Raw genomic sequence first — 25000 nt, forward strand, 5'->3', positions numbered from 1 at the left:
TTTATACTGGGAGTAATACTGGGTTTATACTGGGTTTATACTGGGTTTAATACTGGGTTTATACTGGGTTTATACTGGGAGTAATACTGGGTTTATACTGGGTTTATACTGGGTTTAATACTGGGTTTATACTGGGTTTATACTGGGACTAATACTGGGTTTATACTGGGTTTATACTGGGTTTATACTGGGACTAATACTGGATTTATACTGGGACTAATACTGGGTTTATACTGGGTTTATACTGGGTTTATACTGGGTTTATACTGGGTTTATACTGGGACTAATACTGGGTTTATACTGGGACTAATACTGGGTTTATACTGGGTTTATACTGGGTTTATACTGGGACTAATACTGGGTTTATACTGGGACTAATACTGGGTTTATACTGGGACTAATACTGGGTTTATACTGGTTTAATACTGGGTTTATACTGGGACTAATACTGGGTTTATACTGGGTTTAATACTGGGTTTATACTGGGTTTAATACTGGGTTTATACTGGGAGTAATACTGGGTTTATACTGGGAGTAATACTGGGTTTATACTGGGACTAATACTGGGTTTATACTGGGTTTATACTGGGTTTATACTGGGACTAATACTGGGTTTATACTGGGACTAATACTGGGTTTATACTGGGACTAATACTGGGTTTATACTGGGTTTAATACTGGGTTTATACTGGGTTTATACTGGGACTAATACTGGGTTTAATACTGGGTTTATACTGGGTTTATACTGGGAGTAATACTGGGTTTATACTGGGTTTATACTGGGACTAATACTGGGTTTATACTGGGTTTATACTGGGTTTATACTGGGTTTATACTGGGACTAATACTGGGACTAATACTGGGTTTATACTGGGTTTATACTGGGACTAATACTGGGACTAATACTGGGTTTATACTGGGTTTATACTGGGACTAATACTGGGACTAATACTGGGTTTATACTGGGATTAACTCAGGAGGTAACCCTGTTTCAGTAATGGGTTTATACTGGGTTTAGTGGTGAATTTAGACTGGGTTTAACACCAGTTTAATTGTCTCTTTTATACTGGGTTATACTGGTTTATACTGGATTTATACTGGGACTGATATTGGGTTTATACTGGGTTATACTGGTTTATACTGGGTTAATGTCCTGAGTGTGTGGTGACGTGTGTCTGCAGATGAAGCTGTGACGGTGACGGTGACTGGTCAGACTGGGAAGTGAAATATCTTCTTCCTCTTGTTTCCTCGCTGTGCTTCTGCTTTTCTTTTCTCTTCACTCTGACGGCCGAGCAGCAGCTGAGGTGGAATAACCCGAACCCTGATCCCAGTCCCAGTCCCAGTCCCAGTCCCAGTCCCAGTCCCAGTCCCAGTCCTAGTCCCAGTCCCAGTCCTAGTCCCAGTCCTAGTCCCAGTCCTAGTCGGCTGATTACAGAGTGGACTGACTGCTCGTTAACTCTGAGACGCCTGCAGCACAACCTCCTCCTCCTCCTCCTCCTCCTCTTCCTGGTTTTCTTCTTCTTCTTCTTCTTCTTCTTCTTCTTCTTCTTCTTCTTCTTCTTCTTCTTCTTCTTCTTCTTCTTCTTCTTCTTCTTCTTCTTCTTCTTCTTCTTCTTCTTCTTCTTCTTCTTCTTCTTCTTCTTCTTCTTCTTCTTCTTCTTCTTCTCCTCCTCCTCCTCCTCCTCCTCCTCCTCCTCCTCCTCCTCCTCTTCTTGTTCCTCCTCCTCCTCCTCCTCCTCCTTCTCCTCTTCTTCTTGTTCCTCCTCCTCCTTCTCCTCTTCTTCTTGTTCCTCCTCCTCCTCCTCCTCCTCCTCCTCTTCTTCTTCCTCTTCTTCCTCTTCTTCTTCTTCTTCTTCTTCTTCTTCTTGTTCCTCCTCCTCCTCCTCCTTCTCCTCTTTTTCTTGTTCCTCCTCCTCCTCCTCCTCCTCCTCCTCTTCTTCTTGTTCCTCCTCCTCCTCCTCCTCCTCCTCTTCCTCTTCTTCTTCTTCTTCCTCTTCTTCTTCTTCTTCTTCTTCTTCTTCTTCTTCTTCTTCTTCTCCTGCGGTGTGGCAGACTGATAGTGAAACTGGAGGTGATGATGAGGTCACTGATAAGCAGTTAAACACTTCTCTTATTTAAACATCTTGTATTTACAGTAAAAGGTTCAGTCGGTCATATTTTAGAGGTTGATCTCTGACGCTTTTCAGATTAAAAGCATCTGTAGTACTCAGATGCTTTTCAGATTAAAAGCATCTGAAGTTTTAAACTAACAGTCAGTTAAACACCTGCAGGATTCAGCAGTGAACTCTCTGCATCCAGTTGGACCTCAGACTGATTCACACTGATATATATTTATAATATTTAATATCTGACTGCTGCTCTATCAGTGTTAGTCTTTTTACTACCAAAGTTTTTGTTACTATACTTCCAGTAATATTAAACAAGTGAATGAGTTTTATTATTTTAAACACTTAAATGTAGTTTCATTACTTTAAACACTTGAATGTAGTTTTATTACTTTAAACACTTAAATGTAGTTTTATTACTTTAAACACTTAAATGTAGTTTTATTACTTTAAACACTTAAATGTAGTTTTATTACTTTAAACACTTAAATGTAGTTTTATTACTTTAAACACTTAAATGTAGTTTTATTACTTTAAACACTTAAATGTAGTTTTATTACTTTAAACACTTAAATGTAGTTTTATTACTTTAAACACTTAAATGTAGTTTTATTACTTTAAAAAATAAAAGCAAGCCTGACGTCATTTTCGACGTTCCCTGTTTTCCTTGGTGGAGCTTTTATTGTGACGGTCCGGGCGGAAGTGTGCGTTGGGCTGAGCGTGTGCGTGTGTGTGTGAGTGAGTCAGTCATCATGACTCCGCTGCACTGATGGATCCTCTCGGTGAGTCTTTGCTTCTTTATCTCGTATTTATTGGCGCTCCGGTGATTCAGCGGGCAGAGGTCCGTCCCGCAGCCGGCTGTCGGCTCTCTCTGCCCGGACTCACACTGCGGAGGCTCCGCCTGCTGCAACCTGCTGCCGGTTCTCTGCTGCAGCGACTCCGCGTTCAGTCTGAAGCTCAAACAGCTGATCACAAACTTACTGAGAACTACTTCCTGCTGGTACTCATTTATTATCCATCACAAGAGATGAGGTACTACTACTTTACTGTAGTACTGTTAGAGGTACTACTACTTTACTGTAGTACTGTTAGAGGTACTACTACTTTACTGTAGTACAGTTAGAGGTACTAGTACTTTACTGTAGTACTGTTAGAGGTACTAGTACTTTACTGCAGTACAGTTAGAGGTACTAGTACTTTACTGCAGTACAGTTAGAGGTACTAGTACTTTACTGTAGTACAGTTAGAGGTACTAGTACTGTACTGTAGTACAGTTAGAGGTACTAGTACTTTACTGCAGTACAGTTAGAGGTACTAGTACTTTACTGTAGTACAGTTAGAGGTACTTGTACTTTACTGTAGTACAGTTAGTGGTACTAGTACTTTACTGCAGTACAGTTAGAGGTACTTGTACTTTACTGTAGTAGAGTTAGAGGTACTAGTACTGTACTGTAGTACAGTTAGAGGTACTAGTACTTTACTGCAGTACAGTTAGAGGTACTAGTACTTTACTGTAGTACAGTTAGAGGTACTAGTACTTTACTGCAGTACAGTTAGAGGTACTAGTACTGTACTGCAGTACAGTTAGAGGTACTAGTACTTTACTGCAGTACAGTTAGAGGTACTAGTACTTTACTGCAGTACAGTTAGAGGTACTAGTACTTTACTGTAGTACAGTTAGAGGTACTTGTACTTTACTGTAGTAGAGTTAGAGGTACTAGTACTGTACTGTAGTACAGTTAGAGGTACTAGTACTTTACTGCAGTACAGTTAGAGGTACTAGTACTGTACTGCAGTACAGTTAGAGGTACTAGTACTTTACTGCAGTACAGTTAGAGGTACTAGTACTTTACTGTGATGAACTTTTATTAAACTTAATAATTTAATATTTAACTGGAAAAATTTAATAAATATTTTGAATGTTAACTTTTAATAAATTGAGTTTCTAGTGTTTGACCTTTGACCTCAGCCAGCTGCTCAGGTGCTCCAGCTGTTAGTGCAGTTATAATTAGATCACTGTGTGTGTGTGTGTGTGTGTGTGTGTGTGTGTGTGTGTGTGTGTGTATGTGTGTGTGTGTGTGTGTGTGTGTGTGTGTGTCTGTGTATGTGTGAGTGTGTGTTTGTGTGTGTGAGGATCATAATGCTGTTTTTAGGTTTTGTACTCAGTAAACCTGAATCATTTACATATTTCTGTTCATGTGATTCGATCAGAGCTGCAGCTGACAGTGTTTTTCTTAAAGCTGATCCTCAAATATCTTCAGTTTGCTGTCAGAGAGGAATCCAGGTTACAAGTTCAGTTCATCCTGATTCTGATTATAATCACCCAGCTCTACTTCAGACTTAGTTTTTTGATATTATTATATTATATTTAAAGCGTTCAGAGATTGTCAGTCAGCAGCTTCTGAGTAAAATAATGTGACGTATAACATGTTGGAGTTGTTCATATTTCACAGTAAATATGTTTATTATAGTAAAGTTATATTATATATTATATGTAGGTATATTAAGGTGTTACAGTTGGTCTCAGTGGAGGTTAGAGTTATCACACTGAGCTCCAAACACGCTGACACGTCGCCTTTAAAGTCTCTCTGTGTGTCTGCAGTGACGTTGTGTTTACCCACAGTGGTGTCTGCGCCTGAACGCCTCCTGTGTACAGCCTCCTGTGTGTGTGTGTGTGTGTGTGTGTGTGTGTGTGTGTGTGTGTGTGTGTCTGTGTGTCTGTGTGTCTGTGAGTGTGTGTGTGTGTGTGTGTGTCTGTGTGAGAGTGTGTGTGTGTGTGTGTGTGTGTGTCTGTAGTAACTCTGGTTCACACACAGGAATGTGAAGTGAGAGGAGGCAGAACTGGTTTCATTCTCTGAATATTTGTAGTGAAAGGCGGTCAGTGTGTGTGTGAGAGTGAGTGTGTGTGTCTGTGTGTGTCTGTGAGAGTGTGTGTGTATGTGTGTGTCTGTGAGAGTGTGTGTCTGTGAGAGTGGGTGTGTAAGTGTGTGTCTGCTGGGAAACACACACTCTCTTACACAGACACACACACACACTCTCTCTCACACACACACTCTCACAGACACACTCACACACAAACTCTCACAGACACACACACACTCACACACACACTCACAGTTTGGTTGTAATGTGTATTTAGTGTTTGGAGGCGACAGAAAGCAGAAAGATGTGATTCAGAAACAGTTTAATGACATCTGGAGGAAGTTCAGTGACGTTTGTTCAGTAAAAGAAGATTTATTATGGAGCTGAACTTCCTGTGACATCACAATGAACAGTTAAACATCTCTTCACATTAATCATTAAAGAAATGCTTAACAATAAAGTGTTTTAATTGTAAAAAAATATATATAAATTAAAGTAATGCTGATACAGATGAACTCAAATCACACAATATGCTCATAAAGTGTGAATAATTTAGTTTTCAGACACATTCCTCTTTTTATTTTCTATTTATTCTCATCACTAATCACCTTTGAACAGCTGCAATGAGATGAATCAATACAATTTAGAGAATATTTACACTTTATCTACCAGAAATAAATCACATTGTCACAATCATTTCATGAGAAGAAGTAAAAAAAATATTTTATTTAGGGATGTTTGATATTATCAGCTGATATTTACTTAGAGATGTAATATCAGGAAGTGTCTGTAGCATTTCCGAGCCGACATGAACGCACCATGGGACGTTTACCGGCACGCGCTTGATGACGTATAACAACAACAACAACAACACACTAAACTCCTAGGTGGCTAACCGTTGCTAACCGTTGCTAATCGTTGCTAACCGATGCTAACCGTTGCTAACCGTCGCTAACCGTTGCTAATCGTCGCTAATCGTTGCTAACCGTCGCTAACCGTTGCTAATCATCGCCAACCGTGGCTAATCGTCGCTAACCGCTGCTAATCGTCGCTAACCGCTGCTAATCGTCGCTAACCGATGCTAACCGTGGCTAATCGTCGCTAACCGTTGCTAAAAGGTTCATAGCGTCGGGTGGGTCCTATCTGGGTCCAACTCTGCTGGAGACACAACAGCTGAGAGGAGCGCGTGAGAGCACTTCCGGTAAAGGAAGGAAGGAACTTGTTTCCATGAAGTTGGAAGTTAAAGTTTTCCTTGAAGTTGTTTTCTTATTTTGCACAGACAGCGTTTACATGTAGAAAGCCATGTTGCATTTATGTTAGCATCCAGTGGACCTTCACAATAAAATGAGGCTTAATGTGTTAATTCAACAGTAGGAGAAATGTTATGTTGTTACAGTTCTGATGTAAAAAGCCTGAATATATATATAATATATAATATATATATATATATATATATATATATATATATATATATATATATCTCAGTATCAGAAATTAAGAGTTGGACAATATCTGCAGAAAAGTCAATATGGATCATCTGTAATTTAATTCTGACTTTATGGGCGACAGTGTGTTTGACTAAATACTCGAATAATCGATATTGTAGGATGACTGTTGATGCTTTCACTAAATATTTACACAATGAGATGTTTGATCAATAATCATCAATAATGTGGATTTAATGATAAAGACAGAACAGTCTGTTAAGCTCAGAACATTACATCATTTTATTGTAAAGCCTTTAAAATGAGGAAAAGAAACACTGATGATGTAATACTGATATATGAGTCCAGACTGTAGATTAACTTTCCTGTCGTACTCCCGGGTCAAATTGACCCGTCTGTTTTGACTGTTTCTTCCTTCCTCCCTTCCTGCCTTCTTTCCTTTACTCCCTTCCTTCCTGCTTTCCTTCCCTCCTTCCTCCTTCTCTCCCTCCCTCCCTCCTTTCCTTCCTTCCTTACTTACTTCTTTTCTCCGTCCTACCTTCCTCCCTTCCTTCTTCTCTCTTTCCTCCCTTTCTTCCCTCTGTTGTTCCTTCCTCTCTCTCCTTCCTTCCTTCCTTCCTCCCTGCCTTGTTTCCTTTCCTCCCTTTCTTCCTTCTGTCCTTCCTCCCTGCCTTCTTTCCTTTACTCCCTTTCTTCCCTCTGTCGTTCCTTCCTCTCTCTCTCCTTCCTTCCTTCCTTCCTCCCTGCCTTCTTTCCTTTACTCCCTTCCTTCCTGCTTTCCTTCCCTCCTTCCTCCTTCTCTCCCTCCCTCCCTCCTTTCCTTCCTTCTTCCTCCCTCCCTTCCTTGACTGGAACACAACAGGAGGGTTAACCCAACATTAAAATCTGTGTAATAAATAAAGCTGCAGGTGTATTCTCAGATATTTGCTGCTGAGCTTCAGACCTCAGACGGCCGTTGAAGCGTTGAAGCGTGGCAGCGTCAGACACAAAGGTTTCTTTCAGCAGCAGATTACGGTCGCTGTGTCGGCGTCTGCAGAGCGTCAGGTGTGTCAGCGCTCACAGCATTCCCAGCATTCCTCACACCGCTCTGCCATGACATCATCACAGCCATTCATACAGTCAGGTGACACCGAGCACAGGAAGCAGGAGGCGGAGTTACCTCACCTGCTTAGGGGATGTTAATTAAGACAACAGCAAACATCAGGTGGAAGGAAGGAAGGATAAAAGAAAGGATAAAAGGAAGGTAGGAAGGACAGATGGAAGGAAGGAAGGGAGGAACAAAGAAAGGATAAAAGGAAGGTAGGAAGGACAGATGGAAGGAAGAAAGGGAGAAAGGACAGATGGAAGGAATGAAGGAACAAAGAAAGGATAAAAGGAAGGGAGGAAGGACAGATGGAAGGAAGGGAGAAAGGACAGATGGAAGGAAGGAAGGAACAAAGAATGGATAAAAGGAAGGGAGGAAGGACAGATGGAAGGAAGGAAGGAACACAGAAAGGATAAAAGGAAGGAAGGAAGGACAAATGGAAGGAAGGAAGGAACAAAGGAAGGGAGGAAGGACAGATGGAAGGAAGGAAGGAACAAAGAAAGGATAAAAGGAAGGAAGGAAGGACAAATGGAAGGAAGGAAGGGAGGAAGCAAGGGAGAAAGGACAGATGGAAGAAAGGAAGGAAGGACAGATGGAAGGAATGAAGGAACAAAGAAAGGATAAAAGGAAGGAAGGAAGGACAGATGGAAGGAAGGAAAGTGGGCCGGACTGCACCCCTTGGTCAGGTGACACCGAGCACAGGAAGCAGGAGGCGGAGTTACCTCACCTGTTTAGGGGATGTTAATTAAGACATTAAAACATCACTTTATATAAAGGTCCATGTGGTTTAGTTTAAATTTAAAGGGTTAAAATGTAAAAATAAATGTATGAATAACTTCACACATTCTTTTTTTGTGGACCCAGCATCAAATTTCTGCTTTTAATCCATTTAGAGAGAATATATTAGAGGATTATGGTAAAAATGTCTAAGTGGTGTAACCATAAAAACTTTGGAAGGGAGGGAAGGAAGGAAGGAAGGGAGGAAGGAAGGATGGAAGGAGAACTTTAAGTCCAGTTGAACTCTGATTAACTTTATTGTGTCTTTAAACTCAGTTATTTAAATCTAAACAACACATCTATAATAACTCACGTCCGTCTCACTTGTTCAGATCATCAGATAATAAATAATAAATGGTTCCTCTGAGTCTGAACATAGTCGGCTCCTGTTTACGTGCTTTTATTGTGAAGGTTCAGCTTCCTGCAGGATGAGTTTTACCTGCAGCGGCTCGTCTGAAGTTATTTATATGTCTGTCACTGATCTGAGTCTGACGGCTCCTGGATACGTGCTTTTATTGTGAAGTAGGCATGGGATGATAACCGTGTTCAAGCTATACCGCGATATGAACGCCAAATTTTCTGTCATACCGTTCCTGAGGTATGAGCTGTTTGTAGTCTGGTCAAAGACAGGAAGTGCTGGTCAAAGACAGGAAGTGCTGGTCAAAAACAGGAAGTGCTGGTCAGAAACCCCTCAGGTGGAGCAGCTGCAGCGTAGAGTATCACGACCCCTCACACTGTCATTACAGATTCAGGTTAAATCGTAATACCGTCATACCGTGAAACCGTGATATTTTTGCTTATGGTTATCATACCGCCAGAATCTCATACCGGCCCATACCTAGTGTGAAGGTTCAGCAGGATGAGTTTTACCTGCTGCAGCGTCTGAAGTTATTTATATGTCTGTCACTGATCAGCTGTTTGACTGAAACACAGCAGGACTTTATTAATGTTTTAAAATAAACAGAAAATACAAACTTTATAATACTGTTATACTTTAATACATTAATACAGTAAATTACATAAAAATAAGTTCTAATCTAATCACATTTAATAATAATGATAAAGTTCTTTGGTTGAATTTATTCTGCTTCTATATTATATATTATACTGCAGATATGTGTGATATGAGTCAAGGAAGGAAGGGAGTAAAGGAAAGAAGGCAGGGAGGGGGGAAGGAAGGAAGGAAGGAGAGAGAAAGGAAATAAGGAAGGGAGGAAGGAAGGGAGGAGGGAGGGAGGGAGGAAGGAAAGAAGGTAGGACGGACGGACGGAGGAAAGAAGTAAGGAAGGAACGAAGGTAGGAGGGAGGGAGGAAAGAAGGACAGAAGGAAGGAAGGGAGATGGAGGAAGGGAAGAAAGAAAGAAGGAGAGAGGAAGCACAAATGGAAGGAAGGAGAGAGAAAGGAAGGAACGACAGAAGGAAAAAAGGGGGATGGAGGACAGAAGGAAGGGAGGGAGGAAGGAAGGAAGGATGGAGGAAAGAAGTAAGGGAGGAGGGAGGGAGGAAGGAAGGAAAGAAGGAAGGAAGGTAGGACGGACGGAGGAAAGAAGTAAGGAAGGAACGAAGGTAGGAGGGAGGGAGGAAAGAAGGACAGAAGGAAGGAAGGGAGATGGAGGAAGGGAAGAAAGAAAGAAGGAGAGAGGAAGCACAGATGGAAGGAAGGAAGGAAGGAGAGAGAAAGGAAGGAACGACAGAAGGAAAAAAGGGGGATGGAGGACAGAAGGAAGGAAGGCTGGAGGAAAGAAGGAAGGAAGGAAGGAAAGATGGAGGAAAGAAGGTAGGAGGGAGGGAGGACGGACGGAGGAAAGAAGTAAGGAAAGAACGAAGGTAGGCGGGAGGGAGGAAAGAAGGAGAGAAGAAGAAAGGTAGGAAGGAAGGAAGGACAGAAGGAAGGAAGGGAAGAAAGAAGGAAGGAGAGAGGATTATTATTAAAGTCCAGAGATGATAAATGTAGTGAAACGTGAGTCTGTGGCGCCCTCTGCTGGACAAACTCTGTCTCTGCCTTTCCTGCTGCAGACTTTAAAACCAGCATATAAAAATCAATATATATAGATTATTTATAGTTTTATAGAGGAAGAGAGAGAGGAAGATGAAGAGGAGAGAGGTAGATGAAGATGAGAGAGAGAGGGGGAGGAAGAGGAGAGAGAGAGAGAGGAAGAAGAGGAGGAGAGAGGATAGAGGTAGATGAAGATGAGAGAGAGAGGAAGATGAGGAGGAGAGAGGAAGATGAAGATGAGAGAGAGAGGGGGAGGAAGAGGAGAGAGAGGAGAGAGGAAGATGAAGAGGAGAGAGGAAGATGAGGAGGAGAGAGGTAGATGAAGATGAGAGAGAGAGGGGGAGGAAGAGGAGAGAGGAAGATGAGGAGGAGAGAGAGGAAGATGAAGAGGAGAGAGAGAGGGAGAGGAAGAAGAGGAGAGAGAGGGAGATGAAGAGGAGAGAGAGAGAGAGGGGGAGGAAGAGGAGAGAGAGAGGAAGATGAAGAGGAGAGAGAGAGAGGGGGGAGGAAGAGGAAGATGAGGAGGAGAGAGGTAGATGAAGATGAGAGAGAGAGGGGGAGGAAGAGGAGAGAGAGAGGTAAATGAAGATGAGAGAGAGAGGAAGAGGAGAGAGAGAGGTTGATGAAGAGGAGAGAGAGGGGGAGGAAGAGGAGAGAGAGGAAGATTATTATTATTTATAGTTTTTAAAGAAAGATCAATAACTTAAATTAGTTTTATATCAAGAAATAGTAACATGTTAATAAACTGCAGCTGTTTATAATCTTCATATCATTTATAATCACATGTTCAGACTCCTCGCCAAAATAAAATACTAATAATCAGTTTCAGTTAAAGAAGAGAGACAGACATTTTAATATAATTACTTTTTTTATTATTTAATAGTGTCTGGTTTATTATTTCTCTTCTTTATCTTTAATCATCTCTTTCTTATCTTAATGTGTTTTATTTGTTAAGCACTGTGTTTTCTGTTTCATGCTTTTATTTTGGTAAATGAATCTTTCACAAACAGGATTAGACAAACATTTAGTTAATTAAAGCAGAAATCCTCTAAATGATGATGATTTGCAGCTTTTCAGATTATTTTGGGGGGGGGCAGAGAGAGGGAGGGGGGGCAGAGAGAGGGAGGGGGGGGCGGGGGGGGGTGGTTGGGGGGTAATCCAGATTAATGAGCAATTAAAATCATTATTTGGCTTCAGGTCTGTTAAACGTTGAATGTTGAACATCTGGATCACTGGACAGATGTGAGTCTGAAGGTCACAGCGACTCTTAATCCATCGATCAGTAGAGACGGGGGGGGGGGATCAATAACTCGTTAGGAGGAAGAGGAGGGGAGGGAGAGAGGGGGAAAGAGGAAGATGAGGAGGGAGAGGAAGATGAGGAGGAGAGAGAGAGGAAGATGAGGAGGAGAGAGGAAGAGGAGGGAGGAAGGAAGAGGAGGAAGATGAGGAGGAGAGAGGAAGGTGAGGAGGACTGAGAGGAAGAGGAGAGAGAGAGAGAGGAAGATGAGAAGGAGGAAGAAGAAGAGATGAGAGAGGAAGAGGAGAGAGAGGAAGAAGATGAGGAGAGAGAGGGAGGAAGAGGAGAGAGAGGAAGAGGAGAGAGAGGGAGGAAGAGGAGAGAGAGGAAGAGGAGGAAGATGAGGAGGAGAGAGGAAGGTGAGGAAGACTGAGAGGAAGAGGAGAGAGAGAGAGAGAGGAAGATGAGAAGGAGGAAGAAGAGGAGATGAGAGAGGAAGAGGAGAGAGAGGAAGAAGATGAGGAGAGAGAGGGAGGAAGAGGAGAGAGAGGAAGAGGAGGAGGGAGAGAGGAAGAAGAGGAGAGGAAGATGAGGAGGGAGAGGGAGGAAGAAGAGAGGAGGAGAGAGAGGAAGATGATTGAGAAGATTTATTCCTTCCTCCCTTCCTTCCTCCCTCCCTCCCTTCTTTCCTTCCTTCTTCCTCTTCCCTTCCATCCATCCTTCCTCCCTTCCTTCCTCCCTCCCTCCCTTCTTTCCTTCCTTCCTTCTGTCCTTCTTTCCTTCCTTCCAAAGTTTTTATGGTTACACCACTTAGACATTTTTACCATAATCCTCTAATATATTCTCTCTAAATGGATTAAAAGCAGAAATTTGATGCTGGGTCCACAAAAAAAGAATGTGTGAAGTTATTCATACGTTTATTTTCAGGAAAGGAAAGGAGGGAGGAAGGGAAGAAGGAAGGGAGGGAGGAAGGATGGATGGAAGGGAAGAAGAAGGAAGGAAAGTAGGGAGGAAGGAAAGGGAGGGAGGGAGGGAGGATGGATGGATGGAAGGGAAGAAGAAGGAAGGAAAGGAGGGAAGAAGGAAGGAAAGGAGGGAGGAAGGAAAGGGAGGGAGGGAGGATGGATGGATGGATGGAAGGGAAGAAGAAGGAAAGGAAGAAGAAAGGGAAGGAGGGAGGGAAGGAAGGAAGGAAGGAAGAAGGAAGGTAGGGAGGGAGGAAGGATGGATGGAAGGGAAGAGGAAGAAGGAAGGAAGGGAGAAAGGAGGGAGGAAGGGAAGAACTAGTGTGCATGAAAATAAATGATGATGAAGATTAATTACTAACGATATCTTAAAAAAAGCTGCATTTTGATTGGCTGCGGAGCGAATGATGCACACACACACACACACACACACACACACACACACACACGTGCACACACACACAGAGAGAGAGAGTTAATAGACCCCAGAGTTTTGTCCCACATCAGTCGGCTGAATGGAAACTTGCTCAGAAATGATTCTCTGAGCTCAGCGACTAACACGTCCTGTAGCTCCAGAGAGGAAGAGGAGGAGGAGGAGGAGGGGAGAGAGAGAGGGAGAGAGAGGGAGAGAGAGAGAGAGAGAGAGAGAGGCTGCTGCAGAGAGAGAGAGGAGTGTCTGCAGAGAGAGAGAGAGAGAGAGGAGAGAGAGAGAGAGAGAGAGAGAGATAACAGGAGGAAGACACCAGGAAGGAGCGAGGAGGAGAGAGAGAGAGAGACAGAGACAGAGAGAGAGAGAGAGACAGAGAGAGAGAGAGAGAGAGAGAGAGAGAGAGAGAGAACAGGAGGAAGACACCAGGAAGGAGCGAGCAGGAGAGAGAGAGAGGAGAGCAGCCGGAACGATTGATTGAATAAATGCGGTAAAACCTCATTGCTCAGAGAGAGAGAGAGAGAGAGAGAGAGAGAGAGCGGGCGAGCGAGGGTTATATTACTGCTGAGTGTAGAGAGGAGGAGGAGGAGGAGGAGAGGAGGAGAGGAAGGATGCGGTGCTGAGAGGAGGAGAGAGAGAGAGAGAGAGGAGAGGAGAGGAGAGGCAGGTCGGACGCCAAGTCGAAGGATGTTCACGGGACGAAGGAGACGGACGCTTACAGCTTAACCTCATTGGCTGACAGGTGGCGGCTCGTCCGGCCAATCCCGTCTGACTGTGTGTGTGTGTGTGTGTGTGTGTGTGTGTGTGTGTGTGTGTGTCCTCTCCTCAGATGATGGGGAACAGCTGCGATAGAGGTACCGTCTCCCTCTCTCTCTCTCTCTCTCTCTCTCTCTCTCTCTCTCTCTCTCTCTCTGTGTTTCCGTCCGTGTGTCATGTGACCCGACCTGTCATCATCATATCTGGCTTCCTGCAGCATGTTGCCTCAACTTTGTCTCAGGAGGCGAAAAAAGAGAGAAAAGAGAAAAAGAGAGGAGCGATGATGATCGTCCGTCATCGCTCCTCCTCATCTCGTCCTCCTCGCTGCAAAGAGAGAGAGAGAGAGAGCGGGCGAGCGAGCAGCAGGACGATGCATGAAAGTTTTCATCCTGTGGCTCCGTTGCTTCGTGGCTCCGTGGCTCCGTTGCTTCATGGCTCCGTTGCTTCGTGGCTCCGTTGCTTCGTGGCTTCGTTGCTATGTTGCTTCGTGGCTCCGTTGCTTCGTGGCTCCGTTGCTCTGTTGCTTCGTGGCTAAGTTGCTTCGTTGCTTCGTGGCTCCGTTGCTCCGTGGCTCCGTTGCTTCGTTGCTCCGTGGCTCCGTTGCTTCATTGCTCCGTTGCTACGTGGCTCTGTTGCTCCGTGGCCCCGTTGCTCCGTTGCTTCGTTGCTACGTGGCTCCGTTGCTACGTGGCTCCGTTGCTTCGTGGCTCCGTTGCTGCGTGGCTCCGTTGCTCTGTTGCTTCGTGGCTTCGTGGCTCCGTTGCTACGTGGCTTCGTTGCTACATGGCTTCGTTGCTACGTGGCTTCGTTGCTACGTGGCTCCGTTGCTACGTGGCTCCGTTGCTTCGTGGCTCCGTTGCTTCATGGCTCCGTTGCTTTGTGGCTTCGTGGCTCCGTTGCTTCGTGGCTCCGTTGCTTCATGGCTCCGTTGCTTTGTGGCTTCGTGGCTCCGTTGCTTCGTGGCTCCGTTGCTGCGTGGCTCCGTTGCTTCGTTGCTCCGTTGCTTCATGGCTCCGTTGCTTTGTGGCTTCGTGGCTCCGTTGCTTCGTGGCTCCGTTGCTTCATTGCTCCGTTGCTTCGTGGCTCCATTGCTACGTGGCTCCGTTGCTACGTGGCTCCATTGCTTCGTGGCTCCGTTGCTACGTGGCTCCGTTGCTTCGTGGCTCCGTTGCTTCGTGGCTCCGTTGCTTCGTTGCTTCGTTGCTCCGTTGCTTTGTAGCTCCGTGGCTCCGTTGCTCTGTGGCTTCCTGTCTCCGTGGCGACGCTGCATGCAGAGCGGCGAGCATCCTCCATCCTCCTCCTCCTGCAGCTGGAACTTGATCCGCTGATAAACGCTGACTGCTGCATGCTGCGTTCACTGTGCGTCCGTCACAGTGAGCTTCCTGAATGTCTCCATCCTCGTCCGAGCATCGTGTGTGTGTGTGTGTGTGTGTGTGTGTGTGTGCGCGTGTGTGTGTGTGTGTGTGTTCATCAGTTTACAGCGAAACTGATGAACTTTAGTTCTTTAATCTGAATGTAGAGACAGTTCATCTGTTGATTCGTTGTTCAGTTTATTGTTTAGTGGCCTGGAGGTTCAAACCAAGATCACAACATGTGAAACACTTTACAAACAAACATCAACCGGAGAGGGAATGTACCAACTCTGGGGTGGAACAGGAAGTGATAACGGGGAGTTCATGGTGAGCCGAGATGGAGAGACCCAGTGATGTTTTGCCCGTTTTGTGGACAACGTACGAGCCGAGTTGGTCTTTAGAGTTTGTAAATGACATGGACCAGACAGACCGACCAGATGTGCTGCAGCAGTGCAAAGAATATTTTAATGAGGGACACTTGTATGCTGACCTCAAGCTGATGTGAAGCTTAACATCATATCCACGATTACAGCGTACAAGTGTGCAAATATTCTTCTCACTGCTGCAGCACATCTGGTCGGTCTGTCTGGTCCATGTCATTTACAAACTCTAAAGACCAACTCGGCTCGTACGTTGTCCATAAAACGGGCAAAACATCACTGGATCTCCGTCCATCTCGGCTCACCATGAACTCTACCGACGACAACAACAGCTCCTATTGGCTGCTCCCCGTTATCACTTCCTGTTCCACCCCGGAGTCGGTACATTCCCTTCCTGGTTGATGATTGATGTTTATAAAAGTGTTTCTCATGTTGTGATCTTGGTTTGAACCTCCAAGCCACCGTAGTTCTGTCTATAAAATGTCAAACAAGTGGAAAAAAGGACACAACTAAGTACGTTTACTCGAGTACTGCTCTGAGTATTTCCTTGTGATACTTTATACTTTAATGCAGACAACAGAACCTCAGTAAAGTTCAGCTCATTCAAACATCTTCAGCCTCGTCGGCGTCTGACTGGATTTAATATTTCAATGATCAGTTTTTACTTCCTGAGTCTCAGTCTGGATGAAACCTGAAGTCTGCTGGTTGTTTCATTCTGCTGTCAAACCAGCACAAAGCAGTTAGTCCACTTCCTGTTAGTCCACTTCCTGTTAGCATACTTCTATTAGTCCACTGTGTAGAGTATATATTTACTTGTATAGAGCATGTTTTCATACTTCTTAAGTGTGAACACAGTCTTGTACTCTAACAGGAAGTAAACCAACCAAACACTGAGTTTAACCCTCCTCGTCCTCCCGGGTCAAACTGACCCCATCTCTCTTTTGACTGTTCCTTCTTTCCTCTTTCTTTAATTCTTCCTTCCTTCTTCCCCTCCACCCTTCTTTCTTTGCTCCCTCCTCCTTCCATCTATCCATCCTTCCTTCCTTCCTCCTGTCCTCCCTCCCTCCCTCCTTACTACTTTCCTTCCTTCCTTCCTTCCGTCTCTCCTAAATTCCTTCCTCTTTCCTTCCTTCCTCCCTCCCTCCCTCCTTACTACTTTCCTTCCTTCCTTCCTTCCGTCTCTCCTCAATTCCTTCCTCTTTCCTTCCTTCCTGATGTCCTCCCTCCCTCCCTCCTTACTACTTTCCTTCCTTCCTTCCTTCCGTCTCTCCTCAATTCCTTCCTCTTTCCTTCCCTCCCTCCATCCCTCCCTCCTTACTACTTTCCTTCCTTCCTATCTTCCGTCTCTCCTAAATTCCTTTCTCTTTTCATCCTTCCCTCCCTCCATCCCTCCCTCCTTACTACTTTCCTTCCTTCCTTCCTTCCGTCTCTCCTCAATTCCTTCCTCTTTCCTTCCCTCCCTCCATCCCTCCCTCCTTACTACTTTCCTTCCTTCCTTCCTTCCTTCCTTCCTTCCTTCTCTCCTAAATTCCTTCCTCTTTCCTTCCCTCCCTCCTTTCCTCCCATCCTCCTGTCCTCCCTCCCTCCCTCCTTACTACTTTCCTTCCTTCCTTCCTTCCTTCCTTCCTTCCTTCTCTCCTAAATTCCTTCCTCTTTCCTTCCTTCCTCCTTTCCTCCCATCCTCCTGTCCTCCCTCCCTCCCTCCTTACTACTTTCCTTCCTTCCTTCCTTCCTTCCTTCCTTCCTTCCTTCCGGCTCTCCTAAATTCCTTCCTCTTTCCTTCCTTCCTCCCTCCCTCCCTCCTTACTACTTTCCTTCCTTCCTTCCTTCCTTCCTTCCTTCTCTCCTAAATTCCTTCCTCTTTCCTTCCTTCCTCCTTTCCTCCCATCCTCCTGTCCTCCCTCCCTCCTTCCTTACTACTTTCCTTCCTTCCTTCTTTCCTTCCTTCCTTCCGTCTCTCCTAAATTCCTTCCTCTTTTCATCCTTCCTCCTTTCCTCCTTTCCTTCCTTCTGTCCTTCCTTGACTTGAGGACAACAGGAGGGTTAAAGAGACACACGTAGCAGAGTTTAGCGTATTCATTCATTATAATCTCCGTCACCACTAGATGGCACTAAATCCTCCAGACTGCTCCTTTAAGTTAGCTTTCATGTATTTAGCACTAAGCACAAAGCTGTTACTGTTAATGGTATTACTGGGACCTCTAACTGGGAGGACTGGTGGAAGAGCTCAGCAGCAGCTCAGCAGGTCTGGTGAGGCCACATGTAGCTGCTGCTGGGTTATTTTCAGCTTCCTGTCAGCAGCAGACTGGGAGGAAGACAAGGTAGACGAGGTAGACGAGGTAACTGAGCTGCTGCAGCCTCCAGAGAGACCAGCTGAGACGAGCTGGATGCAGCGAGCCGGACGATGTTACTAAACTCTAAATTTATCTTCAGGATCGATGAAGGCAGATCTGAGCCAGAGAGCCGAGAGTCACTCTGAGCTGCAAACAGGAAGTCACTCACAGGTCTTCAGTTACTGTAGTACTCTCATCTCTCTGTCATCTCTCTGCAGCATCACTGAGCAGCTTCATTTAGACTGAAGGAATCTGCTGCTGCGGCTCTGATCGGGTTTCAGGTGTTTAAATTTTAGTCACGCAGATTAAACGTCAGCTGATTTATATTCTGTCAGATTTGTTGTTTCTAAAAACACAAAACTAAGAAACTGTTTCCTGTGACAGAAGTTTAGATTTTCCACGTTTGTTCAGTATTTGAGTATTTCTAGAGTTTCTGCGTGTTTAGCTGCAGAGGAAACAGGAGGCTGCGTGTCCAGCAGGGGAAACAGGAAGCTGCGTTTCCATCAGAGGAAACAGGAAGCTCCGTTTCCAGCAGAGGAAACAGGAAGCTCCGTTTCCAGCAGGGGAAACAGGAAGCTCCGTTTCCAGCAGGGGAAACAGGAAGCTGTGTTTCCAGCAGGGGAAACAGGAAGCTTCATTTCCAGCAGGGGAAACAGTAAGCTGCGTTTCCAGCAGGGGAAACAGGAAGCTGTGTTTCCAGCAGAGGAAACAGGAAGCTTCATTTCCAGCAGAGGAAACAGGAAGCTTCGTTTCCAGCAGGGGAAACAGGAAGCTTCGTTTCCAGCAGAGGAAACAGGAAGCTCCGTTTCCAGCAGAGGAAACAGGAAGCTTCGTTTCCAGCAGGGGAAACAGGAAGCTTCGTTTCCAGCAGGGGAAACAGGAAGCTGCGTTTCCAGCAGAGGAAACAGGAAGCTCCGTTTCCAGCAGAGGAAACAGGAAGCTGCGTGTCCAGGGTTAGGGTTAGGGTTAAAGTCTCTCTGCTGTTCTGCTTTTCTCTCGTTCGTCACATCCGAACTCGTCGTGCATGAACGACGTTTGAAGCTCCGCATCGTGTTTTCATTCCTTCATTTTCTCAGTTTGTGGTTTCAGGATTCACGATCAGCTGATTTCAGACTGCAACTTCCTGTTGGAGAGAAATCAGTGTTAGACGTAACATAACAAGACGTAACGTAACAAGACGTAACGTAACGTCACATAATATAACGTAACATAATGTACGCAGTGTAACATGATGTAACGTAACGTATCGTATATGATGTAATTTTACGTAACATAATGTAACGTATCATATATAATGTAACGTATAGTATTGTAAATAACATTGTAACGTATCGTACACAACATAATGTAATTTAACGTAATGTAGCATAACATATCATAATGTATCGTAATGTATCTTTTTCATAATGTAATATATCGCAATGTAGCGTTATATAACATAATATATCATAATATATTGCAACGTAGCGTAACATAATATATCGTAACGTAGCGTAACATAACGTAATATATTGTAATGTAACATAATATATTGTAATGTAGCGTAATGTAATATATTGTAACATAACGTAATATATCGTAACGTAGTGTAACATAACGTAATATATCGTAACGTAGCGTAACATAACGTAATATATCGTATCGTAACATAATATATTGTAACATAACGTAATATATCGTAACGTAGCGTAACATAACGTAATATATCGTAACGTAGCGTAACATAACGTAATATATTGTAACATAACGTAATATATCGTAACGTAACATAATATATCGTAACATAACGTAATATATCGTAACGTAACGTAATATATCGTAACGTAGCATAACATATCGTAGCTTAACGTGAGTCCAGGTCCGATCAGAAGCATCACAGTGAAATCGTTGGTGAGTTTCAGTTTGATGGTTTCTCGTTAGCGTTGTGACGTAACGTGTGTACGATATAATTAAGAACTTTAACCTCAGTACACGTATGAGAAGCAGCTACCTCACTAGCTCACCTCACTGTTTCATTATTATAAATATTAATATTAATATTATTATTAACAGCTGTAACGTTCCTGCTTCGTGGTTTATAGTCAGTTTGGCTGCTAACTGGACGCTAGTTTAAATATAAAGAAGAAGAAGAGTGTGAGCGTTGGTCATGAATCTGCTCTGTTCGGCTTTCAGACGGATTTTATTCACTTTGATTTATTTTATTTATAACTTCAATAAAACTTAAATCAAGATTTCTGAATGTCGGACGCTGTAAAACCAAACATCCATCATCCTCGTCCTCCTCCATGTCCTCCGTCTGTCCGGCTCTGATGATGATGATGATGGTGATAGTGATGATGGTGATGGTGATGATGGTGATGATGATGGTGATGATGATGGTGGTGATGATGATGATGATGATGATGATGATGATGGTGGTGATGATGATGGTGATGATGGTGATGATGATGAAGATCTCTTTCTCTCTGCAGAAGTGTCATCGGAGCGATCTCCGAGGAGAAGAAGTATTTCAGGTTTGGGAAGTTCAGAGAAAAGCGTCGCCGTAGACAATCCGAACTCCTCTCCTTTCAAAGTGCCGGTGAGACACACACACACACACACACACACACACATATACACACACACACACATCATGTTACAGGTTGATGGTCTACCTGCTGGGCATTGCTGCCTGACGCACCTCCTCCGGTGCCTTTTATGCAAGTGTGCTCCTAAGAACACCTCTGAGGGCCTGAGCGGGTCATCAGCTGGGGACCACCAGTCATGGATGTTTCGCTCCTTTAACCCCAGTACATCTCCTGGTGGCGGAGCAATGGCCGGGATCTCTCCCTGCCACCCCCTGCTGACGCCCTAGGTGTTGTTCGGCCCCCAACTCCTAGCTTCCTCCTTAGCCACAGCCAGAAGCTGCCTCTCTCCGCCTCCTCAGCCAGTTCTTTGGCGGCTTTCCGATGTTCCCCTCCTCTGCATCCCATGTCACGGAGTAGGTGAGCAGTTGAGGAGCCGACAAACCCCCGACACCCCACTTCGACAGGACATGTGATGGCCTCCCAGCCCGCCTCCCTGCACTCCTCCGCCAGGTCAGCATACTTGGACCGCTTCCGCTCGTTGGCATCCTCTATACCCTCCTCCCACGGGACAGTGAGCTCCACCAGCAGGACCGTCCTGCGAGCCTCTGACCACATAACTAGGTCCGGCCAGAGCGATGTTTCAACGATCTCCCTGGGGAACTGGAGCTGTTTCCCCAGGTCGACCCCGATGGTCCACTCACTGCCGGGTGAGAGGAGTTTTGTTGTATGTCTCTGCCGGGGGGGTTGATTTTCTCTCCAGCCCTCGCGAACAGGATGGGATGTCTCACTGGAGCGGAAGGTCTGCTGTTTGCCTCCTGTCTGCACGACTCTGCCACCTCTGCCAGCTTCCTCGCCACCTGTATCGGCCTTGTGACAACGCTGTCTTGCAGCCCGACAGGATGTGCTGGAGGCTAGCATTGACCTTGACGCACAGGGGACAGGTCTCTTCAGTACTGAACCATTGGTGGAGGTTTCGGGGACAAGGTGACACAGGGTGTCGTACGTGGCTCTGATCAGGAAACTGAGCCGTACCTGGGGGATCTTCCACGGGTCAGACCAGGACATGAGCCTGTCTGTGAGTCCTTCCCATGATGTCCAACCTCCCTGCCGGCTCTGAGACACCGCCTTGATGTTGAGGCGTTCCTGCTCAGACCTTGTCACTTCAGCCACCCCCATGGCTTTCCGCTCTTCCTTGGAGGCCTTCGACCAGAACAAGGGGGTCTCGCCCCTCCCAAGGCCTGCTCGACCCTCCTGGACTCTGCCGACTACCTCGAGGTGCTTTAGCCTGTCGATTGCCCTGTCGACCTCTTCCTGGGCTTTCCACTTCCTTCCCATTCTTACCTGGGTGCCCGCTGCTCTCACCAGCTGGTCAGAGGATCCCCTCAGCTCCAGAACCATCCGAGCCTTCTCCTGCTTGTATCCCACGCTGATGGATCGAAGTGGCAGTAGCAGCATGGTCCTGCCGAAAAGGCCTACATCTGAGAGGCATCTCGGCAGCCCCAGCCACTTCCTGATGAACGAGTTTGCCAGCCCGTCCATCTTGCTTGCCACTGAGGAGGGGATGTTGCTCATCCTCAGAGGCCACATCACCCTTGGGTACAGTATGAACTGGTAACTCCATACTTTGTACTTGCCGGGGAGCTGGCTCTGGTTGATCTTAGCCAGGCCATCTGCGATCTGCTTCCTCACCATCTCCCCCACCTGCCTGTCTGAGAGCTCTGCTGTGTAGGTCCGGTCCAGGCTACGGATGGGTTGACTCGCCAACAGCGGGATCTCCTCACCGCCTGCGACAAAGATGGTGTGGTCGCTTCTGATCCCTTCACTGAGAGACAGACTACGTGATTTGGAGGGTTTGATCTTCATCCTTTGCCCAACCCACAAGCTCGTCAATCCTCCTCAGCAGTCTTGATGTGCACGCTGCTGTCTGGAGAATGGTGGTGATGTCGTCCATGTAGCCTCTCACTGGTGGTAGCCTTTGACCCGATGGCAGTTTCACTCCTCCGACCGTCTCCCTCGCCCCAATGAGGATGATCTCGAAGGCTGCAACGAACAGGATGGAGGAGATCGAGCATCCCATGGCAATACCTACTTCCAGCTGTTGCCATCCTGTGGTGAAGTCCTGATGGGTGCAGCACATCTGGAGGACAGAGAGACAGAGACACACACACACACACACACACACACACACACACACACACACACACATATACAGAAGCTCAAACTCTGTTACTCCTGACTAATAACAGTGATGATAGAACAGAGTGATCTTAGTTCATGATCAGAGACAGAAACAGTGACCTGATTCTATCATCGCTGCGTCAGTATGAACGTCTTCATGTCATCAAGCTGCAACATGATGAACCTCATCACTTATTATTCTGCTGTAGTCTATCAGTAGAGACGTCTTCATGTCATAAACCTCATCACTTATTATTCTCTCCAGACAGACATCAGATTATTCTCTCTAGTCCATCAGTAGAGACGTCTTCATGTCTCGAGGCTCCAGACAAACATCAATAACATAAATATATCTATATTTAGCTCCTCTCTCATCTACACAAATATTTATTATCTGTTAATGTTCAGATCAGCTGTTAGAGGTACTAGTACTTTACTGTAGTACAGTTAGAGGTACTAGTACTTTACTGTAGTACAGTTAGAGGTACTTGTACTTTACTGTAGTACAGTTTGAGGTACTTGTACTTTACTGTAGTATAGTTAGAGGTACTAGTACTATACTGTAGTACAGTTAGAGGTACTAGTACTATACTGTAGTACAGTTAGAGGTACTAGTACTTTACTGTAGTACAGTTTGAGGTACTAGTACTTTACTGTAGTACAGTTTGAGGTACTAGTACTATACTGTAGTACTGTTAGAGGTACTAGTACTTTACTGTAGTACAGTTAGAGGTACTAGTACTTTACTGCAGTACAGTTAGAGGTACTAGTACTTTACTGTAGTACAGTTAGAGGTACTAGTACTATCCTGATCAATAACGGTGATCAGACAGTTAATCAGTGTGTTTCTTCTTCTGCTGCTTTAATGGGAGCGGGCGGGGGGGTGGAGATGGGAGGGGAGGGGAGGGGGGGGGCGGTGTGTTTGAGGTTATTAATATCTCAGGAAATGAGGCCGCTCTCTGCGAGGCGTTCACTGTCACAAAGCATCACAGCCGTCATGTGACCGATGCTCCGTCAGGTTATTGATCCCAGCGATGACTCAGTGGTTATAAAAGATGTAATACTACAGTATTTAAATCATCTATTGATCGGTGATCGTTTAGTGATCGGTGATCGTTTAGTGATCGGTGATCGTTTAGTGATCGGTGATCGTTTAGTGATCGTGATCGTTTAGTGATCGTTTAGTGATCGTTTAGTGATCGGTGATCGTTTAGTGATCGGTGATCGTTTAGTGATCGGTGATCGTTTAGTGATCGGTGATCGTTTATCAGTAAAGGAAATCAGAAGCAGGGAGTTGGTTTGTTTTTGGCTTTTATGTGATGCTGATGTTCTCTCTCTCTTCTCTCTCTTCTCTCTTCCCTCTCTTCTCTCTTTCCTCTCTTCCCTCTCTTTTCTCTCTCTTCCCTCTCTTCCCTCTCTTTTCTCTCTCTTTCCTCTCTTCTCTCTCTTCCCTCTCTCTCTCTTCTCTCTCCTCTCTTCCCTCTCTCTCTCCTCTCTTCTCTCTTTCCTCTCTTCCCTCTCTTTTCTCTCTCTTCCCTCTCTTCCCTATCTCTTTCCTTTCTCCTCTCTTCCCTCTCTTTTCTCTCTCTTCCCTCTCTTCCCTCTCTTTTCTCTCTCTTTCCTCTCTTCTCTCTCTTCCCTCTCTCTCTCTTCCCTCTCTCTCTCTTCCCTCTCTCTCTTCCCTCTCTTCCCTCTCTTCTCTCTCTTCTCTCTTTCCTCTCTCTTCTCTCTTCCCTCTCTCTCTCTTCCCTCTCTTTCCTCTCTCTTCCCTCTCTACCCTCTCTTCTCTCTCTTCTCTCTTTCCTCTCTCTTCTCTCTCCTCTCTTCTCTCTTCCCTCTCTTTCCTCTCTCTTCTCTCTCTCCTCTCTTCTCTCTTCCCTCTCTTCCCTCTCTTCCCTCTTCTCTCTTCTCTCTTCTCTCTTTCCTCTCTTCCCTCTCTTTCCTCTCTTCTCTCTCTTTCCTCTCTCCCTCTTCTCTCTCTCCTCTCTCTTCCCTCTCTCTTCCCTCTCTTCCCTCTTCTCTCTTCTCTCTTCTCTCTCTTCTCTCTTTCCTCTCTTCCCTCTCTTTCCTCTCTTCTCTCTCTTTCCTCTCTCCCTCTTCTCTCTCTCCTCTCTCTTCCCTCTCTTCTCTCTTCCCTCTCTCTCTCTTCCCTCTCTCTTCTCTCTCTTTCCTCTCTTTCCTCTCTTCCCTCTCTCTCCTCTCTTCCCTCTCTTCTCTCTCTTTCCTCTCTCTTCTCTCTCTTCCCTCTCTTTCCTCTCTCTTCTCTCTCTTCCCTCTCTTCTCTCTCTCTTCCCTCTCTTTCCTCTCTTTCCTCTCTGTTCTCTTTCTTCCCTCTCCCCTCTCTCTCTCCTCTCTCCTCTCTTCCCTCTCTTTTCTCTCTCTTCTCTCTCTCTTCTCTCCTCTCTTCCCTCTCTTTTCTCTCTCAGGGGTTTTTCAGCAAACGTCTCAAAGGCTCCATCAAGAGGACGAAGAGTCAAACCAAACTGGACAGAAACACCAGCTTCAGACTGCCGTCGCTGCGGCCGGCCGACCCCGA

The 25000-nt window shown here is 45.3% G+C and overlaps 1 protein-coding gene across 1 annotated transcript in view; it reads left to right on the top strand.

The window, feature by feature from the left end:
- Positions 1–25000, top strand: part of rasal2 (RAS protein activator like 2) — an 85484-nt gene that overhangs the window by 32560 nt on the left and 27924 nt on the right. The window contains exons 3-4 of the mRNA XM_053329478.1: positions 20191–20297; positions 24891–25000. The exon at positions 24891–25000 is cut by the window's right edge and continues 3 nt beyond it. Coding sequence (XP_053185453.1) covers positions 20191–20297; positions 24891–25000 — 217 coding nt within the window. The remainder of the gene's footprint in view (positions 1–20190; positions 20298–24890) is intronic.

Source organism: Scomber japonicus, chromosome 12 (assembly GCF_027409825.1).
Source record: "Scomber japonicus isolate fScoJap1 chromosome 12, fScoJap1.pri, whole genome shotgun sequence".
NCBI classification, from domain to species: Eukaryota; Metazoa; Chordata; class Actinopteri; order Scombriformes; family Scombridae; genus Scomber; species Scomber japonicus.